Here is a 27,012-nt window from a genome sequence, read left to right on the forward strand (position 1 = left end):
TTACTGGCCTGCCCAGTTCCAGAAGTCCTTTCTACAAGACTAACCCCAGAAAACCTGCTTAGTTTTAGGCTGGAGTATGTTACAGGTTTGTATGCCTTTTCCGTTAATGTTAGGATAAAGGCTGATTTAGGTCGACCAGTTTCACAGTTACCACTTGGTGCTGGTTACTGTGCAGGACCTCCACGCGGATAGGAGGCGCTGTGTTGGACAGCCAGCTGTGGTCAGCAGCTGTCACCCAGTGGCACAGAGGGTGACCATGGCACAAACCAGGAGGCAACTGGTGTAGCATGAGTTTTAAATGACAGTTCTGCATGTTTTGTTTTATAAGTATCAGACACTGAGAATAAAGGAACAGAAGTAGTACTTCTCAAAAGGCGCGTCGCGCAGGTGCAGTGACATTTCAGCGCTCGATGGGGTGGTCAGGGATGAAAGTCCCTTCCAAACGACGCCGTCTCGTCAGTGACGCCGGCACCTTGGCCGCGCAGCGCGGCCCCGTGATGCGACGGCAGGTGAAGCGCGTCTTCCGGAGCGTGACGAGGGAGCCAGCCAGGAGGATAGAGCGTGAGCGAGAAAGAGAGAGGTGTCAGCTCCGCACGTCCCCCACTCCGACATGCTCCTCAGTCACTCCCGTGTCCTCTCGGCCCCCGGCGGGTAGAGCCCAACCTTTATATACAAGGTGACCAGCCTGTCTTTTCCCTGTCCCATTATCTCCCTGAAAAGTGACAGCCCCATGTCCTTACAGGTCTTATTATGACATCTCTCTCTCTCTCCTCCCCCCTCTGAAATCACAATCCCCCAAACGGTGCCAAATAATGTGCAATGCTAAATAGGCCTACTTTAATTGCATTCCATTAGTCGCATAAGTGGTAGTAGGATATGCTTTGTAATTTATGTCAGTTTAATGAAAATGAAAATAAAATGCATTTTGTTTTATGTTGTCCTCTGTATTATGATCAACCGAGAAGATTTTGATAATGTATTGTTGAAAGAAAAAAAAAAGTTTGGTGAGATGGGAACATTTGCTTTTGTGGATTATTTAGTCATATTGAGATGTTATGACACGAAAAATAAAAATAAAAAAACCAATTCGTTCATGGCGGCATGGATGGTGCAGTGGGTAGCACTGCCGCCTCACAGCAAGGAGGTCCTGGGTTCGAATCCCCGTCAGCCGGGGCCTCTCTGTGCGGCGTTTGCATGTTCTCCCCGTGTCTGCGTGGGTTTCCTCCGGGTACTCCGGTTTCCTCCCACAGTCCAAAGACATGCAGGTTAGGCTGATTGGAGAGTCTAAATTGCCCATAGGTATGAGTGTGTGAGTGAATGGTGTGTGTGCCCTGCGATGGACTGGCGACCTGTCCAGGGTGTATTCCTGCCTTTCGCCCAATGTATGCTGGGATAGGCTCCAGCCCCCTGCGACCCTGTTCGGGATAAGCGGGTTCAGATAATGGATGGATGGATTCGTTCATACTTGATATGCAGAAACCTTCATTCATGTTTTCTTGCAAAACTACGCTTCCACTTGGAGTTGCATTCCATAGGCTAATGATTCTGTCCTTCCACTCTTTTTCTTTTGAATGTGGTGCTTGGTCTGAATGGATTTCGAACCTTTCGTTGTAGGCTATATAGATATCTAAATTAATGTGTTCATAAGTGGCTACTATCGCCTAACCAAGGCTACATACACTCACTGTTTGGTGAATCGTTTACCTTCTCTGTACGTCATTCTGGACTAGAGCGTCTGCTAAATGGATGCAATGTAATGTAGCTACTCTCGCACCAGATTGTCATGGTGAATGCATTGAAGGTTTTTTTCACTTATTTTTGAATGTTTTCGAAATAAAAATCTGGTTAAAAATAAAAATTTGTGCAAACACGATGATTCTTGCATCTTGAGATTCGCTGGAACGTTTTTAACGCCACAGGGTGGCGCCCTTCGTCTATTTAACTTTTCTTACTGAGTCAGAGTAGAAGCCCTTTTTGAATTGTTTATCCTGACGTCACAAACTCAGAGACTCAGCAACGTTTCAACTGTACATCAGGAATCAATGGGCAGTTGTCTGCAACTTTGCTCCAGTGTTACCGGATTTCAACTGATAAACCGAACTGGACTAAAACGGCACAATGAACATCGTTACTGTTCTACTGATCCTTTCTGTAAAGATCTACGCTGATGGCCTGGAGGGACCAACAGGTAAAATTATACATGATTTAGGTGTGTTTAAGTATAGATTGTGCGCTCCAGAACGATATGACAGTCGTGTGTTGCTGGCCGAAGATATGCCCACGAGGAAGCATTGATGTTTTTAACAGGGTTGTTGTTTGGGAGATGGTATAGGGTATTTCTTACATTGGTAAGACATATAAGTACAGAGACATTTCTCCTGAAAATAAACTTTGTCCTTGCTCCCATGTAGCGCTGGATAAATAAATGTCACATTTAGAGTTGTGTTATAAGAAAGTTAACAGAAGTCAAACATTTCTCTTCATTTTAAATGGTCAGAATCTGCTGGGATGTCTCTCACGGCGAAAACAAAAAGGTGGTCAGCCACTGCATAGATAAAGTAATGCGAAACGCAACGGTTGCACATAGAACGGGACTTACCGTGCACAAGAAAGCATAACTTTAACCTGTCTTTTTGCTTAGGCTATTGTAGGTTTACGTAGACACGCGCACACATAGGCTATATCGTACCATTGCTAAGTCTGATATTGAGGCATAGCATGTTTGCGACGTTATACATGCTATATATAAATTGTGCTTATTGATTTGAATCAGAGAAAACTGAAAGTGCGTTATGCTTTAATTTTATGCCTCACCATAAAGGCAAATGTAGCTACATGTGTATTGTATAAAAATCCACGCCTGCATACATAGTCACCAAAAATCGCAGTGCTTTGGGCTGCAATTATGATTAGTCCTTATCATCAGAACGGACATATTCTCCCCGACATTTTTTTAGCGCCGATAAATTAACTAGGTTACAAGGAAAGTCCTATTGTTAACGGCAGGGTCATTTAATAGTCTTAACCTATCCCTGCTAGTTCGTTTAGAATATTTTACTTCAAACACACAGACACCGTTATAGGGTGAACGGTTCTGACTGTCCGTGCGCACTCGTGCGCAGAATGTCAGGCGGCGGTAGTTTGCTTGCGAAGGCAGCTGCTGTGCCAGTGCAGATTTATAAAAAAAATTGTTAGAGATACTTTTAAAAAAAAGACTGCTTACAAAAAATCTATAGAGATTCATTTTCTTGTTGATATATGGCCAGTGGTTATATGATTGTTTTGTTTACTTGATCCCACACTTGTGGAAGTAATTTGCTGCCCGCTATGCATTTCCACAGAGGAGGTTCTTCCACCGTTGGGATGTATGTATTAATATTAGCAATTTGATTACCCAATAACCTCAGATAGTTCTATCAGTTCAGTATAGCTTTTATGTTGTTAAGGTCTTGTGACATATTTCCTCATTTAATTACTGTTATAAGGTAGCGAAACATTCCATGTTTTATAATAATTGGTGGAGTAAAAAAACTTAGCAGACACCAGTGGCGGTTTTTTCATTAGAACATCTCGAGTTCACTCACGCGGACAGTTAATACCGAAATGGTTGGACAAGCTCAGTCGAAAGAGTTGTTCGCAATTAACTACCTCTATTTTTTAAACAAGTTGGGGTGGGCAGCCGTTAAATACATTTGCATATTCTTTTGAGCAATGGGCTGGACCCGTGCCCAACATAGTAGTTGTCTAAAGTATCGCTGCATTTATTACATCAGATAGTAAACCTGTTTCATAAAAAATATGAGGCTAGTCCATTTTTTAAGTTCATATTTAATCTATGGCACTGATTAATATTACTGTTGCATTTCCGGACTTGGCTGGGATAAAGATGGTGTTCTAATATGGTAAATAATAGGCTATTTGGTGTGTTATATGGTGGTATAATAACAGTAATCAAATAAGATGTTCATATTCCCTGTAAATTAAACATGGTTGCGGTGTTGGCTTTTCTGAACACATTATTGGCTAACAGTCGCACACCCGCTGTTTCATTTCAATAGCATTTTTCTGCAATTAAACTGTGAACCAACGCGGATAATGCTGCGCGATACACATTGCCAAAAAGCATTATGTGTACTAACTATCTGCCTAGTACAAAAATAGCTTTGCATATACAGTGCGCGTTATCTTGTCCCTAACTTGCCTGCTAGGTATAAAGGCTACCTTTCGTCTTCTTCTTCTTCTTCTTCTTCTTCTTCTTCTTCTTCTTCTTCTCATTATTATTATTATTATTATTATTATTATTATTATTATTATTATTATTATTAGAATGTATTTTGTCGCGGAGTTTTACTATCGTATTCCTTTCACATAGCCCCGTGGCTGACAGTAGGCTAGGTGTGTAGTCCCAGCTTGAATGGGTGGTTTCCCTCTCCCTAAAGCGCCTGTATCTTATAGCGCTGAACTTGATTTATCCAGAAACATCACACTAATTGATGCACACTATAATATGATAGAATGCAGTACATTTAGCATTATTTTTGGAAATCGTTCATAAATTGCTCTTCAGCACTATTAATTGATATTGTGCCAGTCGGTCTCATCATCACAGCCTCTGGAGCTTGAAAAATACATGAACTGACAGTCTTTTCCAGTCTTTTCCAGCTCTTCTCTGTCTTTGGAGGTATGTTGTTGCGACTGTTTCACTCACATGATAAACCTTTCTTTGTTTTTGGCTAACTGTCTATCCATAAAGTGGGTTCATAATTATTTACTACAGCCTACTTTAAGGCATAAGTCAAGTCACTCCTATTGACAGAGGTATAGGGCTGGCTCACACACACACACCACACACACAGATTACTATTTTCACTGGCTTGGATCATTGCTAATGGTGCAGCCAGAGACTTCCAGAAGGCAACTGATCTAAAAGTGTCTTCTTCACACACTGTTTCCCAGCAACTAGAGTTAGTCATTTCCACTTATCCCTCTCCATGCAACAATTTTTAGCCAATTAAATGAGGGGATGATTAGGTGGCAGGTTGAGAGAGCCAGGTTTGGAATTTGGCCAGGACACCGGGGAACCCCCCCTACACTTTTGGAAGAGTGCCGTGGGATCTTTAAGGAGCACAGTCACCTGAAAGATGGAGATGGTGTCCCCATCATTGTGCTGGGGCATTGGTGTTTATTTTACCAGAGGGAAGATCGCCCCCCTACTGGCCCACCAACACCGCTTCCAGCAGCAACTTAGTTTTCCCAGAACATCTCCCATCCAAGTACTAATGAAGCCCACACCTGCTTAGCTTCAGCCGTTCAGCAGGAGCAGGGTGCATGATGGTACGGCTGCTGGCTTCTGTGGAGGCCATGCCCCTCTTCAGACTGGAGGGTTTGCCCTGTGGAGGCCATGTTCATTCTATTTACTAACTTAAATGTGTTAGTATGAGATGGGCTGGAATCGGTGGCCTCCTTCCTGGAGTCCTGTGCTGTGATATATTTCCTATTCTGACGTGGGGTCGGACTGGTTTCATATGCTTGTGTAACGAAGGTATATCAGACTTTTATGGGCCCCAAAATTAAAATGGCTGTCATATAGCCCATTCTTAGTAATTTATTCATTTGACCTTAAGCGTTTTGCTGTGGAAATGAAAGATTTGTGATCCGGCTGGTATGGACTTAAAGCACACATGGTTACACAGAGCCTCAATCCGCTATCGCTACTGCTGAGAAACTGCGCTCCGGAATGTTTAATCAGTCTCGGACAATCTGACTGTGTTATTGCGATGATGTAACTCAAGGGTTCTGAGGTCAAATAGCGCTCTGACAGTGACAGAGGGGTAAGTGCTAGGCCGTGCATGCTGGGAAATGCTCTTGGTTGTCCGTGTAACACCTGCAGTGTCAGAACAGGAAGTGCCTACCAGACATACACAGGCTGGGCTCATAATTAAACACGTAATTAAAAGAAGTATTTATTTCCTCCTTCACTAACACAGATTGGTGAGTTCAGCAGTCTTTAAAAACGGACTTTCCGAACTGAATTTGTGGGGAAAAAGTGCAAAGCTCGTGCTTTCCTTTAAGTCAAAGTTAAGACAAAAAGTTTGAATGCAGACACAAAACAGTGAAATGCGTCACAATGAAACCCATTCAGATTATAGTTTTTTTATAGTATTTTCTATCCTTTAATGTGAAAGATCACAAGTATGCAATGAGAATGTTCTTAACTGAGCATTCTACTGCTGATCTGACAACTGGTAATTGAAGCCAATTGAATTGTATAATATTGTATAATATGTATTGATTTAGAATGAAAACCATTCTAAAAAAAGCTTGCTCTTCAAAGGGTTAACCCTTTCAGGTGAGTACACGATTGTGTGATTAGAATGCTCTGAACTGAACATGCTAATGCTGATTTAACAATCACTACTGGTAATTGAAACCAATGGAGTTCTAGAACAGTGACTTGGAATAAAAGAAATTAAATAAAAAAAGCATTCTCAAAGGGTTAGCTAAGTATACTGTCTGCAATATGTCTGCCATAGGGGTGTGATTCTTGACTGGCAAACTGTTTGATCAGCTGTGATATAGCACAAGCAACTGACGGGCTGGTGGGTGCTGGAGTAAACGGATATTCATAGGAATATCTAGAAAACATAAATGACTGTGTTTTTTTTTAATGAGTCACACGTCTCCAGAGGCAAGGGAGATTTAAATGTGCGGTGTCATGTCGATGTTATGGACACAGATTTCCTCCTTTCCTCATTTCACAGATTTTCTGTGTAGTGTTCTTTTCTGTAGATACCGATTCCATTTACTGCATTTCATTGATTTATTGTTTTCCTCTCATTGCATGTTGTTGTTATTCTAGTGTTACTGTTGCCTGATGTTATTTTATTTTAGTGTTGTGTTGTTTATCGCTTAGGATTTGACGGTAAGGAATAATAATAATAGTTATTGTAATTGTCATGGTAATAATAATAATTATGGAACTGTATAATTTTCTGGACATTGCCATGGTATAGCGACAAATCACCCGATTGGTTGTTCTCCAGCTGCTGCCGTGGCAACAGAGGGAAGGAGGAGCTGAAAGTTTGCAGTTTCTCGACCTTGAGGTAGCGGCGGTCAGTGTCCCCACTCCGGGCCGCGGGTCTGTCTGATGCATCTGTTTCCTGCATCTGTTCTGCTTTCCCCACGCTACACCGGCAACTGCGGGCCTCTAATGGAGTCAGAGCCAGGATGGCCTCCCATGGAGCGCATCGCTGTGTCATTTGCATTGTTTATGAGCGCACTGTGACTGCAACTTTACAGCTCCATGTCTTTGCAGGACTTTGCTGCCAACGCCATACAGACCAACGTTGGGGAGTGCGGAAATTATTATTTGAACGCTGAAATTATTATTTTTTTCCCCTCGCGGCTGGCTTGTTGCAATTCAACATTCAGGCAGGGAACATATTTTTAGAATGTGCTTCTAGGATAGAGCAGATGGAATAGGAAGCTAAAAGTACGTTTGGTGAGGTTAATTGCTTCTGCCACATCCTTCAAAATCAAACACGTTTTAGAAATGCAAAAAGCTGGCTTGTGGGGGATTGGGTGGGCACATTTTCCTTTGTAGACAGTTTCTTTGAGACGGTATTTACAATAGAATCCTACTTTTGTTCAACTATAATTGTGTGTCTGTTGTTCCTGGAGTGCTTTTCTCTCTCTCTCGCTCTCTCTCTCTCGCCCTGTCCCCCCCCCCCTCCACCACCAGACTGAAGCCCCTGTACTCATTTGAATACAACAGCTTAAACTGTGTGGGTGTCATATCTGCAGTTATGCATTGAAAAGAAGAGTGTGGCTGTGATGTACAGATGTACTGGGTCTCACTCTACTCTGGAGACTGCCTTCTGCATTGCAACACTCTCTCTCTCCGGTTCAGGGGAGTATTTCATCAGTAGACTGGACACCCTCTGCATGAACTCCACACCATCCTGCTTATTCCCTCAGACTTGCACTTTTACCAAAGGAACAAGAAAAATGTGTAACCTCAGTATCATAAGAGTTGTGTAAGTATTAAAGGGTTGGAGTTATGTGGAGGAGAAGAGACAGAAACAGACTCTACAGGTCATACAGCCCTCCTAGCAAGGAGTGTTTACTGTGCAAGCTTTTATCATTCTTACTCATCGCCCGAGATCTGCAAAGACCAAGGCGAGTTCTCCAACTGACACGCTGTCGCACCGCCACCATCAACATCAATCACCCCGGCTGTCAGTGAGCACGGGGACGGACAGGTCCGGAGCTGGGAGCGAGATCGACGGTCCCTCTGAAATAACAGCGGCACAGCAGTCCTGCGGACGGCTGACTGTGCAGGGGTCGTGCCGCCCTCAGCAGTTTGGGCTTCAGCAGTGCAGTGTAGTCTGAAAGAGGACACCGGTGCGGGCAACTCCGTTTACAGCGAATATCTGGGCCGATTCCCCCGCAGCCGCTCAATTCAAAAACCCTTCTCCCGGCTGGAAGATCTGGGCCTAGAGAGGACGTTCGATCGGGCCATCGATTTCTGTCGTCCCTCGTCAAGCGGCGGGGGCACGGGAGAGCCGTACATTTTATAATTTTCTTTCAAATGGTGTGGCGTAACCATGGCGACGGTGCCAGTGTACCAGGTCAGAGTTAGCCCAATTATAATTCTGGAAACTGCGAGCAATGTTTTGAGTGGGGTGACAAGCACAACAGGGTTTTGCTGCTCTGAAAAGTTGTTGCTCGGTGGAGACAGAATCGTGGCGTTTGAAAGTGAAATGGCTGCCCTAAGTCTCCGTGGCTCGCTCCAAACTTGCACATGCTCAGTGAGTCATGTTTTGGTGTCACGTTTTGTGAGAAACGTCATTGCGTCTCCACTGTCCCCATGGTCCTCATTAGATAGATAAGCAAGTGGTCAGCCAAAGGCTTCATTTGCTTTTATTAAACTCGTACCATAAAAATGTATTATTTAATCTTCCTTACTCTGAATATTTCAAATCTTTCTTCTTTTTTTTAAAAAGTCCCAAGTGTATTTTGTCACCTTCAGTGTCTAATCCCCGGAACGAAAAACTTCTCAGTCTAGTGTGCTGATAAAATGGACAAAAAAAACCCAACAGGAATTCAGTTTGTTTTAGTATGCATGTAGGGTTTTTATTAAGTTTACGTGCCTCCTAACTACTATGCCCTTGGAATATGTACTGTCTACTAAACATACTGCCCAGTTTAATGCATATATTTTAATATGCAATCTGCTCCCCAATACAGACTGTGAGTCTCGATGAGAAAGTTGGACCATGACAAACATATCTCGGAATTTCACTGATTGTCTTCGGGGGCTATCTGTGGGACTGTCCAATCACAGTCCAATAAATCAGAGAGGAAGAAAGGGGGCTTTTTATTACCAGGGCGGATCTTACAACACTTCCGCATTACCATTGGAAAGTAGTATGGAGTATATATCAGACAGTCAGCAGTATGTTTAGTAGACAGTACATATTTTGAGGACACAGTATTTAGGAGGTTGTTTAGGGCACGACCATGGCCAACAAAACCCTGGAAATATGTGTATCATCCAGGGGTTTTAAGTACACTGCATTCAGAGAAAATCTTGCCTACCTAACAACTTGTTTCATTTGGTGTACTCGATTTACATTACATTCGGTCGAGTAAGTGGATATCAGATATCATCTAAAGGCAGAATTTCCTTGCCCAGAGGAATGTGGGGCGTGCGTGGAGGCAGCGAGCGTGCCATTCCGTACCGTCTCCAGAACCTTCTAGCCCATAATACACCTTCCAGCTCAATGCGGCTGTCCTGCAGGCTGTGGCTGTGGCTGGGGCCGCAGCAGTCCCTCTGCGCGAGTCCGTGAGTATATCAGTGTCACCGTTTTGAGTTAAGAGGCTAGGGGCGGCAGGGCGCCGAGCGTTGGGCGGAGTGAAGGGCTATTGATTTCGGCTCTGTAAACTGTCAGAAACAGCTCATCAGCTGTGGCCGTCTTCATCCTGCCGCTTTCTTAAATCACCAAGGTCTCAAGGGTAGAGCCGAGGTGAGAGGCTCCGCACTGCCCCCGCCCCCCCCCCCCCCCCCTCACCCGCCACCCCCTCCTCCCCCCACCCTCCTTCCTCTGGGCCAGGCGGGGTTAGAGGGCTGCAGTGTCTGCAGGTATTTGTGGTTTCCTTTCAATCAGCAGCAGCCAAATAAGGCCTTGAGAGCAAGGTGTGTGGACTCTTTAGCCAATGACTCGTGCCGAAACGCACCAACCTGCAGACCTGCGGCCCTCAAGGACTGGAGTTTGACACCCCTGCGCTGGGTAGTAGTAGGAGTCGTAGCCCCTAGTGGAGATGTGGAGACATGTAGGTGTCAGGGCCTCCAGGCCTACCGGAGGGCTAGGTCACAGAAGGTTGCAGTGCGGTGACAGTGGTACTGGCCACAGGGCAGCATGGGTACAGTAGCCGTGCACCGATGTAGTTTTTAATCTAGGGGTGATCTCCAGCAGTCATGTTAGGAGTGTTTGGCCATGGTTTGTGTTAGCAGCGGCTGCATTAGCATGCATCTTACACTGCAAAAACCAAAAAGTAACTCAATTGTATTTCAGCCTTATATTTAGACTCGATTACTTTTTTGCAAAATGAGACAAAAATATCGCCAGTAAGGTGAGGCAGTTCGACTCATTTACAGGTTTGCCAATTCTCTCACATGAGATCATTTTTTCTTCTCATTTTCTTCTTATTACAAGACTAAAACATTTCACTTTTTTTGTGCTTTGTGCTGTATTGCTACGGCCATCTTAGTGGTCATTACTGAATCCTCTGGCGCATCGCTGAAAGAGATGTAAAAAGACAGCAGGAAGCTTTGAGAATAATTTAGCTTCAGTTTGGTACCTACACTAGCGCTCAAAAGTATGGGGTCACCTTGTCTTTTTCTGCTTTTTCTGATTTAATATTTTATTTTCTCAGTTTTTAATCAAACAATTCATATGTGGTCAAAGTGCCTGGTTATTGGTTATTTTTATACATGTTGGTTTCACCATGTAGTAATTACAGCAGTTTTTATATGTATTAAAAAATGCAAGGTGACCTCAAACTTTTGAATGCTAGTATATGTAACATGTCTTTGCGCTGGACATGCACATATCCAGCGCAAAACACATGGCCCCTGGGGCAGTTCCAGTTTAATTCCCAAAATCTAAAGTAAAATGGGAATTAAACCTGCAACCTGTCACTCTTGTGAATGGAACAGCAGAGCCAATGTAGTAAACGTGCAGAAATCCTTCTCCCTGAAGGAATGTGGTCTGTACAGTGTTTTTTGGGAGAATGCACAAAATGGCTGCAGTATATGGATGAACGAATTGGACCATTTTAGTAAACATTAAAATTGAGATGAGACATCACTGGTTCAATCAAGAATGGATTATTGGCATTAGAATGAGTAAATCTTGTTTGTCTAGTTGAACAACAACATTGGCACTAAAACACTAAAAGGGCAGCAGAGTATGCATGTTCAATACTGCATATTAAGTAAATGTACAAGGTGTTGTTTTATGGTGTGTTTTGTAATGTAAGATGTCAGTAAGTATTACAGGTAAGAGTTGTGAGTTAAGATTTACAGCAGTGCACAGTGTGTTAAGTATATACTGTGAAGTGTAACGTTCTGCGCTGTGGGGTGAATCGTGTCTGGTAAAGAAAGAACAATGGGGTACGATTTCGGGACATTGTTTACCATGTAAAGAAGGCCTTTGTGCTCTCGCACGAGCGTGACCACGCCCTCCTCAGTGTTTTGTTTTGTGAAATCCAGACGGCCCCGATACGGTGAGCGCGGAGGAAAGTAGGTTACGCTTTGTTTTTGTATCGATACCCCCCCCCCTCCCCGCCCTGTCCTTCTTGCTCTGTAAGACGGTGTCCCACTCCTAATTAAAGCCGTCAATCACAAAAGGCTTTTCAGTGCCATAAGACCGGAGCCCTACTGACATCCTAATCGGGTTTCCGGAAAAATCCGCATTGTCCAGGGAAGGTCCCTGGGACAATGAGGACAGGGAGAGGCGAGTGATTAATTGGAGGGCCAGATTAGGGGTTGCTGTCATGAGCGTCAGTTTCCTCTGACAGGAAATGGGATCGCCGTGGCCACGCAGACATTCGGCAGTGTCCCCCCCCCCCCCCCCCCCCGCCTCTCTGTCTGCGGGGGCCCCCTGTCTCTCCGCGGGCCCCCGACGCGTCGGCTATCTTAATTAGGATTCGGATTAAAAGGGATTATGCATCCAGGCGGACCGATCAGGAATACGGGGGGAACAGGCATTAGGCACACGGGGAGCGGAGTCGTTAACGCGGGACTTTAGGCGAGCTTCCCTTTCAAGGTATGGCGTAGGGTGACAGAGGGATCGTGGGTAATGGAACGCTGCTGACAGCGAGGTCTGGAGCATTAAGAGGAGTCAAGCTCGCACTCTGTCGGAGGGATTTGTGCTTTTGGCGTGGGTTCTTACCTCAGCGCACTCACTTAATTCACTCCATTTGTTTTTCCGTAATGGGACTGCTGTCGTGTTCTGCTGAACTGATTTCAGAGTATTACTGGCAAAAGCACCTATAACTCCCAAATGGCAGTGTAGTGCAGGCACGTGATCAGAAAAGACACATACACACACAAGCACAAACACACAAACACATACAGACACACAGGCACAAACACATAAACACATACAGACAGACAGGCACAAACACATAAACACATACATACACACACACACACAAACACACACAAGCACAGCCACACAAGCACATACATAAACACACACGTACACACATGCACAAACACATAAACACACACGCACACACAAGCACAAACACATAAACACACATGCACACATGCACAAACACACACTTAAACACACACAAATGCACACACATAAAAACCTGCATAAACACACACACACACTGAACTCTTCTGTATGTCCATGATCAGAGGAAATGCTAAATTGTTCTTTTTGTCTCAGTATTCTTTGATTATTAAATCAAAAATTTTTTAAATGTATATATCAAATTGATGAGTGAGCTCACGGCTGACATTTTGTTTCTTTGTTGAAAATCTACATCACACTTAGGAGCACCAGCAACAAGGCTGTTCCTTTATTTTCTTTGTACATCCCTCTGTCACTCTGCCTCTCTCTCCCACTATATATGCACATATATATTGCACATATATATTCTTACATAGCATGTCTAATTCAGGAAGAGAGGGAGAGAGGAGATGGGTGGAGGGAATAGGGGAAGAGGACAGAAAAGAAAACAATCTGAGAGGTACATCTAACCTCCTGACCTGGTGGCACAACAGAAGAGAATTGATATCCTTTTATTGAATTCAATTCAGTTTTATTTGTATTGCGCTTTTTACACAGTCGCGAAACCGCTTCACAAAGCAAAATGTGATTTCTTTTGTGTCCTTGTGTGGGGGTGTTCGTTTCACAGCTTGTACAGTAATATAAATTAAATAAAGTAAAGAAATGTCATGTGTACAAAAGACAGGTGTGTCCCAACGGTATAGTCAGTGGCACGGTACTGGCAACAGACCTCATTAACATTCAGAAACAAAAAGCCCTTTCATTTTTCACCATGAAGGGTTGTATGCTGGGACTGGTCTTTCAGCAAGGCTCACTTTTCTGCAGTGCTGGCAGTGGGATCTGTGACCCAAAGGCAATCACACACTCACACACACACACACACACACACACAGAAACAAACACACACACACACACACACACACACACGCGTACACTCACCCCTGGAGTCTAATGTGGTGCCATCCTCCATGACAGGGACTGTTTTTCTTTCTTTCTCCCACCCCTCCCTTTCTCCTTCTCCTACTGCCGCCTCCTCTATCACCCCCATCCCACACCATGTGCTGCCTCCCCTCCCTCCTCTGTCGGAGAAAAGCCTGCCCGTATATTTTGTGTGTGACGCTTTAGACATTACTTAAAGGCTCCTACAGAGAGCTTTTCCCCAAAGCTTACACCAGAGGTGTCCTGTGGGTTGTTGTGCTTTCCTTTCAATCAGCAGCCAATTAAGTACAAGGTGTGGAGTCTCTTTAGCCAAGCAATCACTTAACCCTCGTGTGGTGTTCAATTTTCGTTTTAAATCTTCACTAAAACTGCAACTTATGAGTTTAAACTTGAAACTCAAACAATGAAAGGGTGGAAATTGCATGTGAAAACCGACAGGTCATGGTAAAAGACTTCCTGTCACACTACCTTCATCTCTAATGCGCTCTCACATCTATGGGGGCGACGTGGCTCAGGCAGTAAGAGCAGTCATCTGGCAGTCAAAGGGTTGCCGGTTCGATCCCCTGCCCGGGCTGTGTCGAAGTGTCCCCTGCATGGCAGCCATATAAATGCCTGCCATTTACCAATTATGCATGCATATATTCTTTTTGCCTTTCATTTAGTCAGATTTGCAGCATATTTGATGGATTGGACTCATAGCCCTCTCCACCATGTTATAGACATATTGGCAATAGAAAATGACCCAAGCCAAGTGACTCAGTTTATTTTTGTTATTGTTGGTGTACTCGTTAATAATTTGAAAGTCATGCGAGTGTTTGCTTTAAAGAGTTTTGACTAGCCTGGGAACCCTTCCCAGGGAACCGATACAGGTGACGTTCTGTATATAACATGGGCTGTTGTGTTTGCTTTTTGCTAGCAAAATGATTATTTCGGTTGGAAAGCACCATCAGAATTCAGTGGACCCAGTGCTGCTTAAGAGAGAAATGAGTCCGAATAAAAACATCCAAATATTAAACGGCAGCTTAAATCACAGACTGTGACAGAGACAGTTATGTGAAAATCCCATTAATTTTTTCCATAGACAAATTGTGCTTTTATCCGGAAATCCATATATGGGCAAAGGTTTTGCTCTGGGTTTCGTCAGACTTCCAAGGCCTATTAACCCTCCTAGAATGCGGCAAACCCCGAATACTTTTGTCGTTTATTTACAAATGTATCTAGTAGCACAGTCTGAGTGATGACATAAAGATAGCACCTGAAATGTTACTGCCAATGGATAAACATATACTGGCCTTGTTCCCATTTCCTCACAGCAAATATTGTGTTCTTGCAAGTAAATAGGATTACTGTATTGAAACTGTGCGGGGGCTCATTTGGTTAAGACACCGTGCTGTGGTGCATGGATGAGCCTCGTGTCCCTGGATTGAATCTGGACTGAGCCTACTGTGGCAGGTAGCTGCTCAGAATGACAAGCAATTCACCACTGCATCGCCCAGGGAATGGACGGGTTTCGGTCGGTCAGTCTGAAAACAGCAAAAAGGAACTTATCCAAATGCCTTAGTGGATATACAGAATTATATGGTACAAGTAATTGTTTTAGATAACTTGGGTCATTAACCCCTTAAAGTTATGTTCCACCCAAAACACATCTTTGGTCTTCCAGATCATTTTGGAGGTGCATACATACATACATACATACAACACATTCCACAATTTCACATGCTGTTTATTATTCAAAAGAAGGCTCGCTCTTTATTTGTAAGCATACTGAATAATAATACAATATTTTCAGAATTTATTTTGATGATCACTGATAAAAAATGGGGTGACAACGATGAAAATGCCTATTGTGGAGCCAAAGGTGTTTTCATGGTCTTCCTCGGAAATATTCACATTACAAAGCTAGAGAGACAAGAGATTCCTTGGAATTCCCCAAAAGGAAGTCCTCTATTTAGATGTAGGCATCCCAAATTTGTTGTAAAATGTCAACCTTTTTGGCCACAAAGTCTCAAGAACAATCTTTGCAGAAGCGTAACAGTCTCAGCATGTGTATTTCATGGTTTTAGAATTGCATTATTATGCATTTGAGTTGCTGGACCCTTGTTGAGAAAAGGACACTGACATTACCTTATTTTGTGTAGTATATGGTACCCCCCCACCTGTTTTGCCACCCACATGTTACAACATAAGGGACTAACACTGTCGCTAAAGCAATGAAATAGGTTATACCGATAGAACCCTGAGTTTTAACGCTTTCAAACTATATATCCTGTTACCATAGTGATTGAAAATTGCACTATTAAAAAGGGAATGAATGCAAAAAACCCAAACTGGCCGAGCTGTGACAATGATGAGTTTGAAAGGGACATCTCAAAACAAATCTACAAAGGCTATTATAAACAACATTCAAGAAGAAAGAAGAGATTTTGTTGTATTTTGATAAACAATGTCAGCATAATCCAGAATAGGCAATAAGAGCTCAGTTACAAGTTATTTTCTAAACTGGAAAAAAAACATTGTTTGGACCTGTAAATAATACCAGGACCAAAATGTATTTCACTAACAACAGCATCAATAGGAAAACTAAAAGATCTGAATCAATAAAAACACCAAGATATTTTATAGAGTCAACTTGTGTTAGCAATGAAGTTACAGAAGCTACAGCTGATTGCAAAATTATCTGAATAACTTTTAACAGGACGTTTGATACAAAAAACTATAGGATAAGACTTTTGTTTATTAAACTAAAGCCATCGCACTATATTGCAATCAAGTTTAAGAATAGATTACATTTCTGCTATTTCTGAATGTGACATATAAATAATTGCATTGTCTGTGTACAAGTGAACATTACATACAGTTTCATTGACAGCAAATTAACAAGTGGTCATACATGAAGAACAATGGAGGTCCCAAGATTGATCCATGTGGGACTCTTTTATGAACAATCAGGAAATCTGGCTGTTTCCCATTTAAAACAACATACTATCTTCTATTATGAAGATATGAACAAAACTAAAAAAAATTGAGAAAAGCTTATCTAAAATAAAATAATGACAAAAAAACGGTCAGAAAAAGATCTAAAGCTTTCGTTAAATCATTACAAATTACTCCTGTAAGTTTCCTTGTATCAGATGCAGAAAACATATCAGTAAGTTTAATTAAGAGTGGTAACAGAAAAGAACAAGTACTTTTGCTACAGCACAAATAGTAGGTATAGGTCTATACTTATTGAGATCAAGAGTCACTTGAGCACACTTCCATATAACAGGTAATGTGGATAAATAAGTCAGTAAGTGGATCAGCAAGAACACATGAAGCTAACTTGATAAACTTAGTTTCCAACCTATCAAGAACTACACCAATATTTTCCCTTAATTCGTTAATACAGCTCTCTTTTCTAAAAGAAAAATCATTATTAGAAGGAAACATATTACAGAAACTAAACTTATTATTAAGCCTGCTCCAACACTGTTTAGGGTTTCTAAAGTCAGGGTAAAGTCTTAGATTTAGCATTCCTAGTCATAGTTTTACTAATATTCCTACGGTATCTATATACATCCTAACCAGGATCTCTAGTTTGTCTAAAGTTAGTCCAAGTTTTATCCCTCTCACAGAGACCAATAAGGTGAGAATTTATCCAAGGCAAATGTGGTCCTTAACATTAACCTCTTTCCAGGCGCCATGTTTGTAAATTACTTCAGTAAATTCAGATAATAAAAAAATGCAGGAGTCTTGAACACATGGCATTAGCTGAATCCTCACCCAATGAATAGAATAAACATTAAACTTTCATTTTCTTACATTATATAATTTTAATAACTTTAGGTGCAAGTTTATGCATTTTCCATATACAGTAAATTAGAGAATGATCACCGAAACGGTCTGGCAAAACTCCAGCTTTTAGGATGTGATCCGGATGAGTAACAAGTATCCGATCTAACAGGGACTGACTACTAGGATTCATGAAAGGGCTGACTCTGAGAGAGCTTGGCTGTAGTTTAGTAGATGCTGCTGGAGACTCCATGTGTTTGGGAGGAGAATCTTGGAGACAGTGGGGCTCACAGCATGAACAAGGCTGCAGTTGCACACAATTGGACATTCCAAATTTGGGTGGGAATTAGATATACCCAGACCCACTTAGGCACGAAATCCGTGAAAATAAATAAATAACGGTGCTGGGGCAGTAGAGGTAGTATAAGTAAAATACGGCTTCCATGGAATTTTTGAGAGTTGGTGCAAGTCACATGCTGGCTTTATTCATGGGTACAAAAACTGCAACCCATCACATTTTGAAGGAGCTTCAACAAGAGACAGGGTTATTCACCTCGGAACTTGGGGGCAAATAAGACGGCAAATTTCTTGCTCATCTAACGCGAGCAATGTCTGCATAACTTTTATATCCAATTGAATAAAATCATTATGCATAGCCGGTAGTTCTGTGATCTATCCTAATTAACTTGTGCTGGGTGCAGTTAGCGTGAAGAAAAGTCGCCAAGAGGTTTTTGAAAAATTGGACCAATTTCGATATCCTGTGCAATCATGAAAACAGCCAGAGGAGTGACCACTGTCAGAGCAGTGGGCTTCCCTGTTGCAGTCAGAGAGAGGGGTGTGAGTAAATGGCACTAATCTTCTGTCTTGTTTTTGTGCTAAATATGCTTCTGTGTTCAGAGTCATTTAAGTGGTTGCAGCTACCTATAATTAGGGCCATACATTTTTCCAAGAATTCATTTTTTTAAACCCTTTTTCTGAAAGAGGACTGTAACTGCTTTAGAGACTTGCACCCTTGCAGGAACAAGCTCTATAATTGCATCATTTTTAATTAACCTTTGGCCATTTATCACTGATGACTGTGCCCAGAGCACCTACAGTGACACCTGCAGGATGAGAATGGAAATACAGCTGAAATTCCTCCAAGTTTGGTTAACTTTTTTGTAAACAAATTTTGTCATTTCGCTTTTAAAAAGTGCATAGGTTCTTCCACAAGTTAAAAGCATGAAATCCATTACTAGCAAAACATGCATGAAGAGCTGTTTTGAATAAAAAGACAATAGTCATTGTAAGTGCATTTCTTATAATTATAAGTATAATTATAATTATACAGTACATTTTTTAAATATATAGTGTGTGTATGTGTGTGAGATTGAGAGAGAGAGACTCTGTACTCTATGTCTTGGGACAGAGATTTTTATACATTTTATTTTAAATATGTGATCAAACAATTCACATTTGGTTAAAGTGTACGCTCTCTTTCATTGATGGTGTGCAGTACAGTCCATAATTATTTGGACAGTGATACAATATTTTGGCTCTGTACTCCAACATATTACATTTTAAATGAAACAACGAAAACAACGAAAGGTGACGAATGTCACCTTTAATTTGAGGGTATTTACAACCTTATCGGGTGATCCATGTTGGTATATATATATATATATATATATATATATCCCTTCTTATACATAGTCCCTTCATTTTAAGTAAGTAATTGATTAGTCTGGTGTATTAAATCGCCTCTTTGATGCAGGTGTAAGAAAACCTTTAGTATCCTGTCTTGATTCTCGGCTTTTGGTTGCCTTTGGAGTGTATTATTGGTGATTGTGAACATGAGGACCAGAGTTCTACCAATGAAAGGCAAGGAAGACATTTTGAGGCTGATAAATAAGGAAAAGAAAAACAGTCATAGGTTTAACTAAACAAACTGTTTGGAACATCATCAAGAAGAAAGGGAGCACTGGTGTATGCTTGAGATCATTGGGCCCCATGTAAGAACGTTTTTGTATTCTTATCATAAATTTATCGTACTGTTTTTGTTAGTAGGGCTTATATCCGTGTGTCACATCGGATTCATCAAATGCACCGAACTTCAGACAAGTATCCTAAATGAAATGCCCATTATTATATAGTATATATGGTACTATAGATGGGTTCTGTCAGATACATGGCCAATGGGATTAACAGGAACAAGTGACGACTGATACCTGATTGGGTAGACTGCGTTGTCTTTTTTCTCTTAAACAGTCCACTAAAATATGTTTCTGGCGAGGTGAGAAATTTGAGGCGAGAAATAAGCAATGCAGTTACTGAATCTTAATTCTTATTTGATCTGCAACACCTAGTTTGAAAGTTATATTCAAGTTCAATTTGCCAGGCAACCTGCACTGACATGCACTGTGACGAGCTAAATAAGAGAAAATTGGTGAATGACAAGTTTATGCAATTTCAGAACAAATATGTCAAACAAGTGGATGTTGCAGGAGACCCAATGCCTTGCTGTAGGATGAAGCACCGTCCAATGAGTTTGGAGGCATTTAATTGAAACTGAGCAGATAACATACTTCTGTAGACTTAAGAATTAATTCTGCTCCTGCTATCAGCAGTTACATTATGGATGCGGACAAATGAGCCAGCATCAGTGGCAGGCAAACTATAACACCCCCACGACTGTGTTTCACAAATAAGGGGGGGTACATTAGTTATTTGGCATTTCCTTTTAGCCTCCACACTTTGCTCTTGCCATCACTCTGATGCAAGTCAATCTTGGCCTGATCTGTCAACAGGACCTTTATCCAGTACATTGTTTAATTTCAAATCCAAAGTGCTGGAGTACACAGCCAAAAGAACAGAGATTGTACCGCTGTCCAAATACTTACGGACTGCATTGTAACAGGTAATAGTAGCAGAATTCATTGTGAAATGTACCTGTAAAGAAGCATCTTATCGGTTTAAGTCCAAGCAATACCTCCAAAAGTCTGGACTGGACGGCACTTAATTCGACAAGACACTGATGTGTTAAAAATGACACAAAACGCGTTCTTACAGACAGTGTTCAGGGACAACACATATTTTCCCAATTTTAACTGATGCATTGTAGCAAATTAACACTTTGATTTGGAAAATGTGCAATGTTAACACATTATGTATTATCAGGCTACACAGACTGTGTCATTTGGATAAACACATTATAATGTGAAAATCTGTTCTATCCCAACTATTCGAGCGCAATGTTTATATCCAATCTAATCAAAATGTGTAAAAAAGGGCAATTACACTTGTAATCATTAAAGGCATACTATGCAGGATTTTAAATATTATAAAACAAACATGCTCAGTCATTACTATGATACACTGGCAACCTGTGTCTGTGTTCACTTCTGCCCATTCCCTTGCTTGTCTACTTGTATTTGTTATTCTTAAAACACTGGGCATAGGCCTTTTTAATTGTTGTACTGTATCTGAAAAGCATACGTCCAATACATTGAACTCATATGTTCTATGATCCAATGGAAGAAGGGCATGTATGGATAGATTACTACACTAGTGAGCTGGATTTGTGACAGATTAGCCTTGGTGGCTAACCATTTAGCAAGTGGCTGGCAAGCATTGTTATGTATAAAAAATAAATTTTCTATATTGTGAAAGCAAAGTGCAAAAAAAATGTATCTAATAAAACTTGAGAATGTGCGCTTGCGAGTTGTTTAATTAAGAATCCAAAAGTGTGGAGTACAAAGCCAAATTAAGAAAAAATTAATTTGTCCCAACTGCCAAGACAGATGGAGCTCACTGTATATATACAGTGCTAAAAGAACAGGAATTTAATGGGTATTATTTTCTTCTCATAAAATTTCTCAATGACATTTTTTTAGCAAGTACAGGTGTGTCACAATTATTTACCGTGAATGATTATTTCCAATAAGTTAATCTCAGCCTTAACCCCTTAAATGGTGTGTGTGTTGTTGTTTTTTTGCATTCATTCCATTTTGAACAGTGCAATTTTCAATCACTATGGTAACAGGATATACCATTTGAAAGCATATAACCTATTTTAAGATGCCATTGCTTTAGCAACAACAGTTCCTTATTTTGTAACGTTGGTGGCAAAACATTTTGGAAATCTATATATATATAGTTAGGGTGAGGGTAAACACTTTTCTTTTTAGAATACCCAAATTGTTGTATACTTTAGTAAAGCAAAATACAGTATTTTACACGTCAAAAGCTCCATAAAATCATTTAGTTTCCATGTGTACTTTTGGCGTCTCCAAATGTCCAAACTGCTGAGACATAGCTTTGAAAAAACAATGCAGGATGCTCAGTTCTGGTGATATTGTCATCAAATTTTTCCTAATTTGTCCAGTGTTTTGGCTGTGGCTCCAGTGTTTTTCTCAGTGTGCCAGGTACCGCCACAATAATCTGTATCCACTCAAAAACAGAAATCTTTTCAGTGAGAAAAAAATCTTCCTCTTCCACTGTGTTTGAGCTTCTGTAACTTTGATATGTAATACTTACATTCATTCTGACTCTTGGAAAATAAACCCCAAAGGGTTACCTTTCTGAAGACACCAGGATTATGCCTGTAGTCAACAGGGTTCGAAAATAGTAGGCATTTTATTTTATGTGTGTCATTTTCAAGCTTGTGTTAACGAAAGTGGTGATACTTAAGGGGTTAAAGAAATTCAATTTATTAAAATGTGGTATTGTGGTTTAATGTTTGAGAATTAAAATATAGCTCAGTCCTCAAAATATTTATCTTATCTTTTATACTTTATCTTTATCAAGGGTGTGAATAATTTTGGAGGACGCTCTATATAGCCTACATAATTAACTGCGGGGAAAGTTAAAGAATCACAAGAGCCGTTGATTAATTTCCCTCGGAGCTTGTGGCTGTCTAAACATTTAGCCCAGTGAGTTGGCTTCTCAGCACGGCGTATTTCTGTGCCCGGGTGGAATTAATCACAGATGAGTCGATAAAAAATTTAGTGTGGAAGCTCTCTCCCGCACTGGACACTCCAGAGCTCCGCCTTTTGGTGGCTTCTTACAAAATGGCTTCTTTGTGTGGAATCAAGCTGGCGTTCCACACTGTGCCCTTGACTGTACATCTCTCTCACGGAGCAGCGGGATGCCTGATACTCCTTCACTGCTAGCAGCCGAACATTAAAGGGGGGGTTTGCCCTGGAGCCAGACGGCTGGCGCTCCTCTGGAATCCCGCCCGGGGACGGCGGGTCCGGGCTGCCACTTTTTTTTTTTCATCTCCCAGGAGTCGCCGCCGCCGGTCGGCCAATGGCGCGGTTCTCGCCGAGCTTCCGTGTAAATTGTCATGACATGGGGGATCTGTTGCTCCAGCTCTGTCTCAGATGTGCCGATCCTCCGGGAGCGCGATGCTGTGAAGGCCTCCACAACCCCTGGCTGCGGCTCCAGGGTCATGTTTATGTAACGTAGTGCGGGGGCGGTTGTGTTATAGAGAGCTGAGCTCTAACCCAAACGCTACATGATTACCTCCCACGGGAGACACTGGGGTTATAAAGCTATTACATCCCAACTGCTGAAACACTCAGCTGTAGAAATGGGATGCAATTTAAGCAATGTAATGTGACCATATGGTAAATATGAGGAACGCAATTGATCATTTATGTTTTATTTTGCATGATAATGCACAAAAGACTTAGAGAGTTTGAGCGAAATATCGAATGTAGTCCAGTCTCACTTCACTTCCCTTTTGGAAATAAAAGCCGTGTGTCTTGAATTATTTCTGGTCTCATGAGCCTGATACTGAATTGTCTCCATTAAAAATACAGCTGTGACCAGAAAAGCCTTTTACTTAGAAATTTTAGTTGTAGATATGGCCTGAGATTTATATTTTAACTTCATTACATTCATTTTGCAGGGGCACAGCGCCCAAGTGACTTCCAATTTAGGAGAATTAAGTGCATGAAGCACCAAGTTAACTATGCTGCCAAACTATTTAAGAATGTATGTTCCAAATACATACATCGACTCTAAGCAGAGAAACGTAAAACTATAAAAAGTGCCATAACTTAAATTAATACAAAAGAAGGGTGCTATGGGTGAGAAAGGGAGGAGTGTTCAGCTGCACTGGACAATAGCCAATCATTCTGCTTCCCTGACCATGGAGGGAAGTTCATTCATCAATCAAATAAAATAAAATAAATGCTGCATTCTAACTCGAATAAAATTTTTTATAGCAAGTTAACTGTAAAACATGCCGTAGGGAGAGTGTGGCTGGGGAGGTGGGTAAATATCTACTTTTAACAGAATAAATGTGACACAGATATCCAAGTTCTAGGATATTTTATTACCCTATGCTCTACTAATGACAATGACTACTGCCCCATTTATCATAATAGTATATGTCACCAAAAATGCTGTAGTATCAATAGTGTTTGGGGAAGTTTGTTCTCAAGCTAGATATCTTCCCAACTATATTCTCCAATGTTCCTCTACTATATTCTCCAGTGTTCCTCTACTATGTTCTCCAATGTTCCTGTACTATATTCTCCAATGTTCCTCTACTATATTCTCCAGTGTTCCTCTACTATATTCTCCAATGTTTCTTTACTATGTTCTCCAGTGTTCCTCTACTATGTTCTCCAATGTTTCTTTACTATGTTCTCCAGTGTTCCTCTACTATGTTCTCCAATGTTCCTCTACTATATTCTTCATATTCCATTGCAGGGTCTGTCAAACAGAGCTCTAATCACAAGATCACTGCCCCCATGTGTGGATTTGCAGCACGCTCTGTAGTCACTGAAGGATACAGGCTTCCCCAACACCCTCAGGCCCTTTGAAGGCCGACAGCGACAAAAACCTTTCTAAATCTTTTATTTCTTTCTATTCATCTTTTATTCATCCAAGACAGAGCCCCTCATTGTCACTTCTTTTTCAAGGGGGGGGGGGGGGGGGGGGGGGGTTCGGCACCAAACAAGACACCAGCAGTCGTAAGTGAAATGTGCACCTAAGACAGTTTAGAGAAGCCACAGAATAGGCCTTCATCCTCGAGTCAGCTGAAGTTGCTTCCCCCAAAGGGAGTGTAAGGAGACCTCCGATTTCGCATAGGCAGGCTCTTTGGAACAGCAACCTAGACAGCTGTGGGGAGGAGGGGGCGGGGGTGAGATTGGGCTGTCTGTGTCCGGCTCGGTCCGACCGGCGCAGGTTGTTAAAAGTGACATTTTCCTGCGCAATGAAGCCACGGCCACTGCGGAGTACAGGAGTTATTGACTTCGCCCCCGACTCGTGGTTGACCCTGACGACCCCGCGCGGTTATATCCGTCGTCGTGACAGTCCCAGCAGGTAGCGGTCCTGATAAGCAGCGGGAAGCATTTCACCTTTATTGCCGGAGCCGTTTCGGAGGATTTACATTCCCTTGTGAACGCTCAATTTCAAGAAAAATACCCTCGTCCCCCCCCCCCCCCCTACTTCAAGGAGGCTGGCTCACCGTTCCCTAACAAACCGCAGCCACTCTTGGCCGCGGGAGCGGCCTAACTCACGGGGACTTGTTTGTGCACAAATCACAGAGGACATTATGTGTCAGCGGCATAAGCCGCTTGGACCAACAGCTTCTCAGCGGCACATTTGGTCAATGCGGGTGAATTGCTGCAGCGTACTCTGCCAGTTTGGGAGAGGCTGGGGTAGCCTGCGCCATCTCTGAGCTGCTTTAAATTTGGAAGCTCAATGCTGGCTACTGGCATACAGTCGTTTAGAGCAGCAATTCAGGTTTTACTCTCACAAACAGTAGGGGGCTCCCCGTTGTCCTGGCTAAATTCCATACATGGCTCTCTGAACCTGGTTCCTAATCATCCCCTGATTTAATTGCCTAAATAATTGCTCTCTCCCTCTCTACCTCAGCTGACGTGTGGTGAGTACTCTGGCACAAAATGGCTGCCGTTGTATCCCCAGGTGGGCACAACACATTGGTGGTTGGGCCGAGTTTCCCTCTCATCACTGTAAAGCGTTCTGAGTATGAGAAAAGCACTGTATCAATGCAAGGAATAATAATAGTTTATTTATTAATTTTTTCAGAAACATTTAAATGTGCAGTGCAGTATTCAGAGGGCGTAATTAGCGGTTTTGCTTCTTGTGCCAGTTCCCTGGTCCCCCCCCCCCCCGGTCCTTGGTCCGTCATTTATACATAGCCCATCCATTTCAGGGGACCAAAAGTAATTGGACAGTTGGCTTCTCAGGTGTGTCTGATTTGTCAGATGTATTAAACCGCTTCCACAGTGCAGGTATAGGACAGTATCCAGTCTTGTTTCTAGGCTTTTGATTGCCTTTGGAGTCTGTTATTGGCGTTTGTCAACATGAGCACCAGAGTCGTGCAAATGACAGGCATTATGAGGCTTCCTTGCCAAACAATATGATTGCCAAAATAAGTAGTTTGGAATGTCATTAAGAAGAATTGTTATGGACTGCACTGTACCCCCAGCTGAACCCCCCCCCCCCCGTGCACTGCTGTGGTCAATTATGCATGCAATCACAGACTTCATGATTCGTTTCTTTCAAATCTCACACATTATTGAACGTTTGTGGCACTGTGCGCATCTTTGTTTTCGTTACTCCTTGCAACCTGACACTGTTTTCTTGCCAAGCCAAACTGTCTGGTACAAACAATGTATTTTGTGGGACTGAATGGATTTAATGGACTTAATTGCTTAGGTCTGGCAAGTAGGAAGCCACAGCTGTGATCTTTCTTTTGTCACTGCAACAGTAGTGATGAGCATTTTATGCCCTGCGAGAATATTCAGCAGTTATACAGCCACTTTATTAAAAATAGAAAAGGAACTGACAGTAGCAAGTTATTAAGCTAATACGGTGTTTAAAAAGCGAGGTTAACCAAAAAAATGTCAAACTGCCAAAGCCTAGTTTGCAGAGCGAAAGGTCACTGAGCATTCTCCTTACTTTTATTTCAAACCCGAACAGCGCTTGATCAACATTTAATCAAGCAGGCCGCCGCAGAACTGAGACCAGTAACAAAAGACATTAATAACTTCTATCAAAAAAATCTAAATCCGCTTTATCGCGGCTAACAAGACCAAATGTGCGGCTTAGCGGCAATTTTCGGCTATCTAGTTCCGTCTGTGATGCTAATTGAGACAGAGTATGGTGCCGTTCCTTGGGTTCACTCGTTCAAGGTCTTCACACATGGAGGGATGGCCTGTTACTCAATTCCAAACCTATCTGGACAGGTGGGAGTGTAGCTGGGTAATGGGGCTGGCATCAGAATAGATAGCCTACTACTGATCAGAACCGGGTAACATACTTAATTGTTTTTGGATTCAAATAATATTCTGCGCTCGATTGATCTAGTGCATTTGAGACAACCAAGGGGACCAGAAGGTGAGAATTTAGTTGAGGAACATTGGAGAATATAGTAGAGGAACATTGGAGAATATAAACAATGACTTATTGTTATCGTTTTTCTTCATGGTGTGTGTATATGGTTGTTGTTGCTCAGTATGACGGTTTGAAA

General features: G+C 42.0%; 1 protein-coding gene across 1 annotated transcript in view; it reads left to right on the forward strand.

The window, feature by feature from the left end:
• The first annotated feature begins 2,049 nt into the window (after positions 1–2,049).
• LOC133136781 (receptor-type tyrosine-protein phosphatase U-like) overlaps positions 2,050–27,012 on the forward strand; it is a 154,611-nt gene continuing 129,648 nt past the window's right edge. Inside the window, exon 1 of the mRNA XM_061254504.1 lies at positions 2,050–2,188. Within this exon, the coding sequence (XP_061110488.1) occupies positions 2,119–2,188 (70 nt within the window). The 5' untranslated portion in view covers positions 2,050–2,118. The remainder of the gene's footprint in view (positions 2,189–27,012) is intronic.

The sequence above is a fragment of the Conger conger genome, chromosome 9 (assembly GCF_963514075.1).
Source record: "Conger conger chromosome 9, fConCon1.1, whole genome shotgun sequence".
NCBI lineage: Eukaryota > Metazoa > Chordata > Actinopteri > Anguilliformes > Congridae > Conger > Conger conger.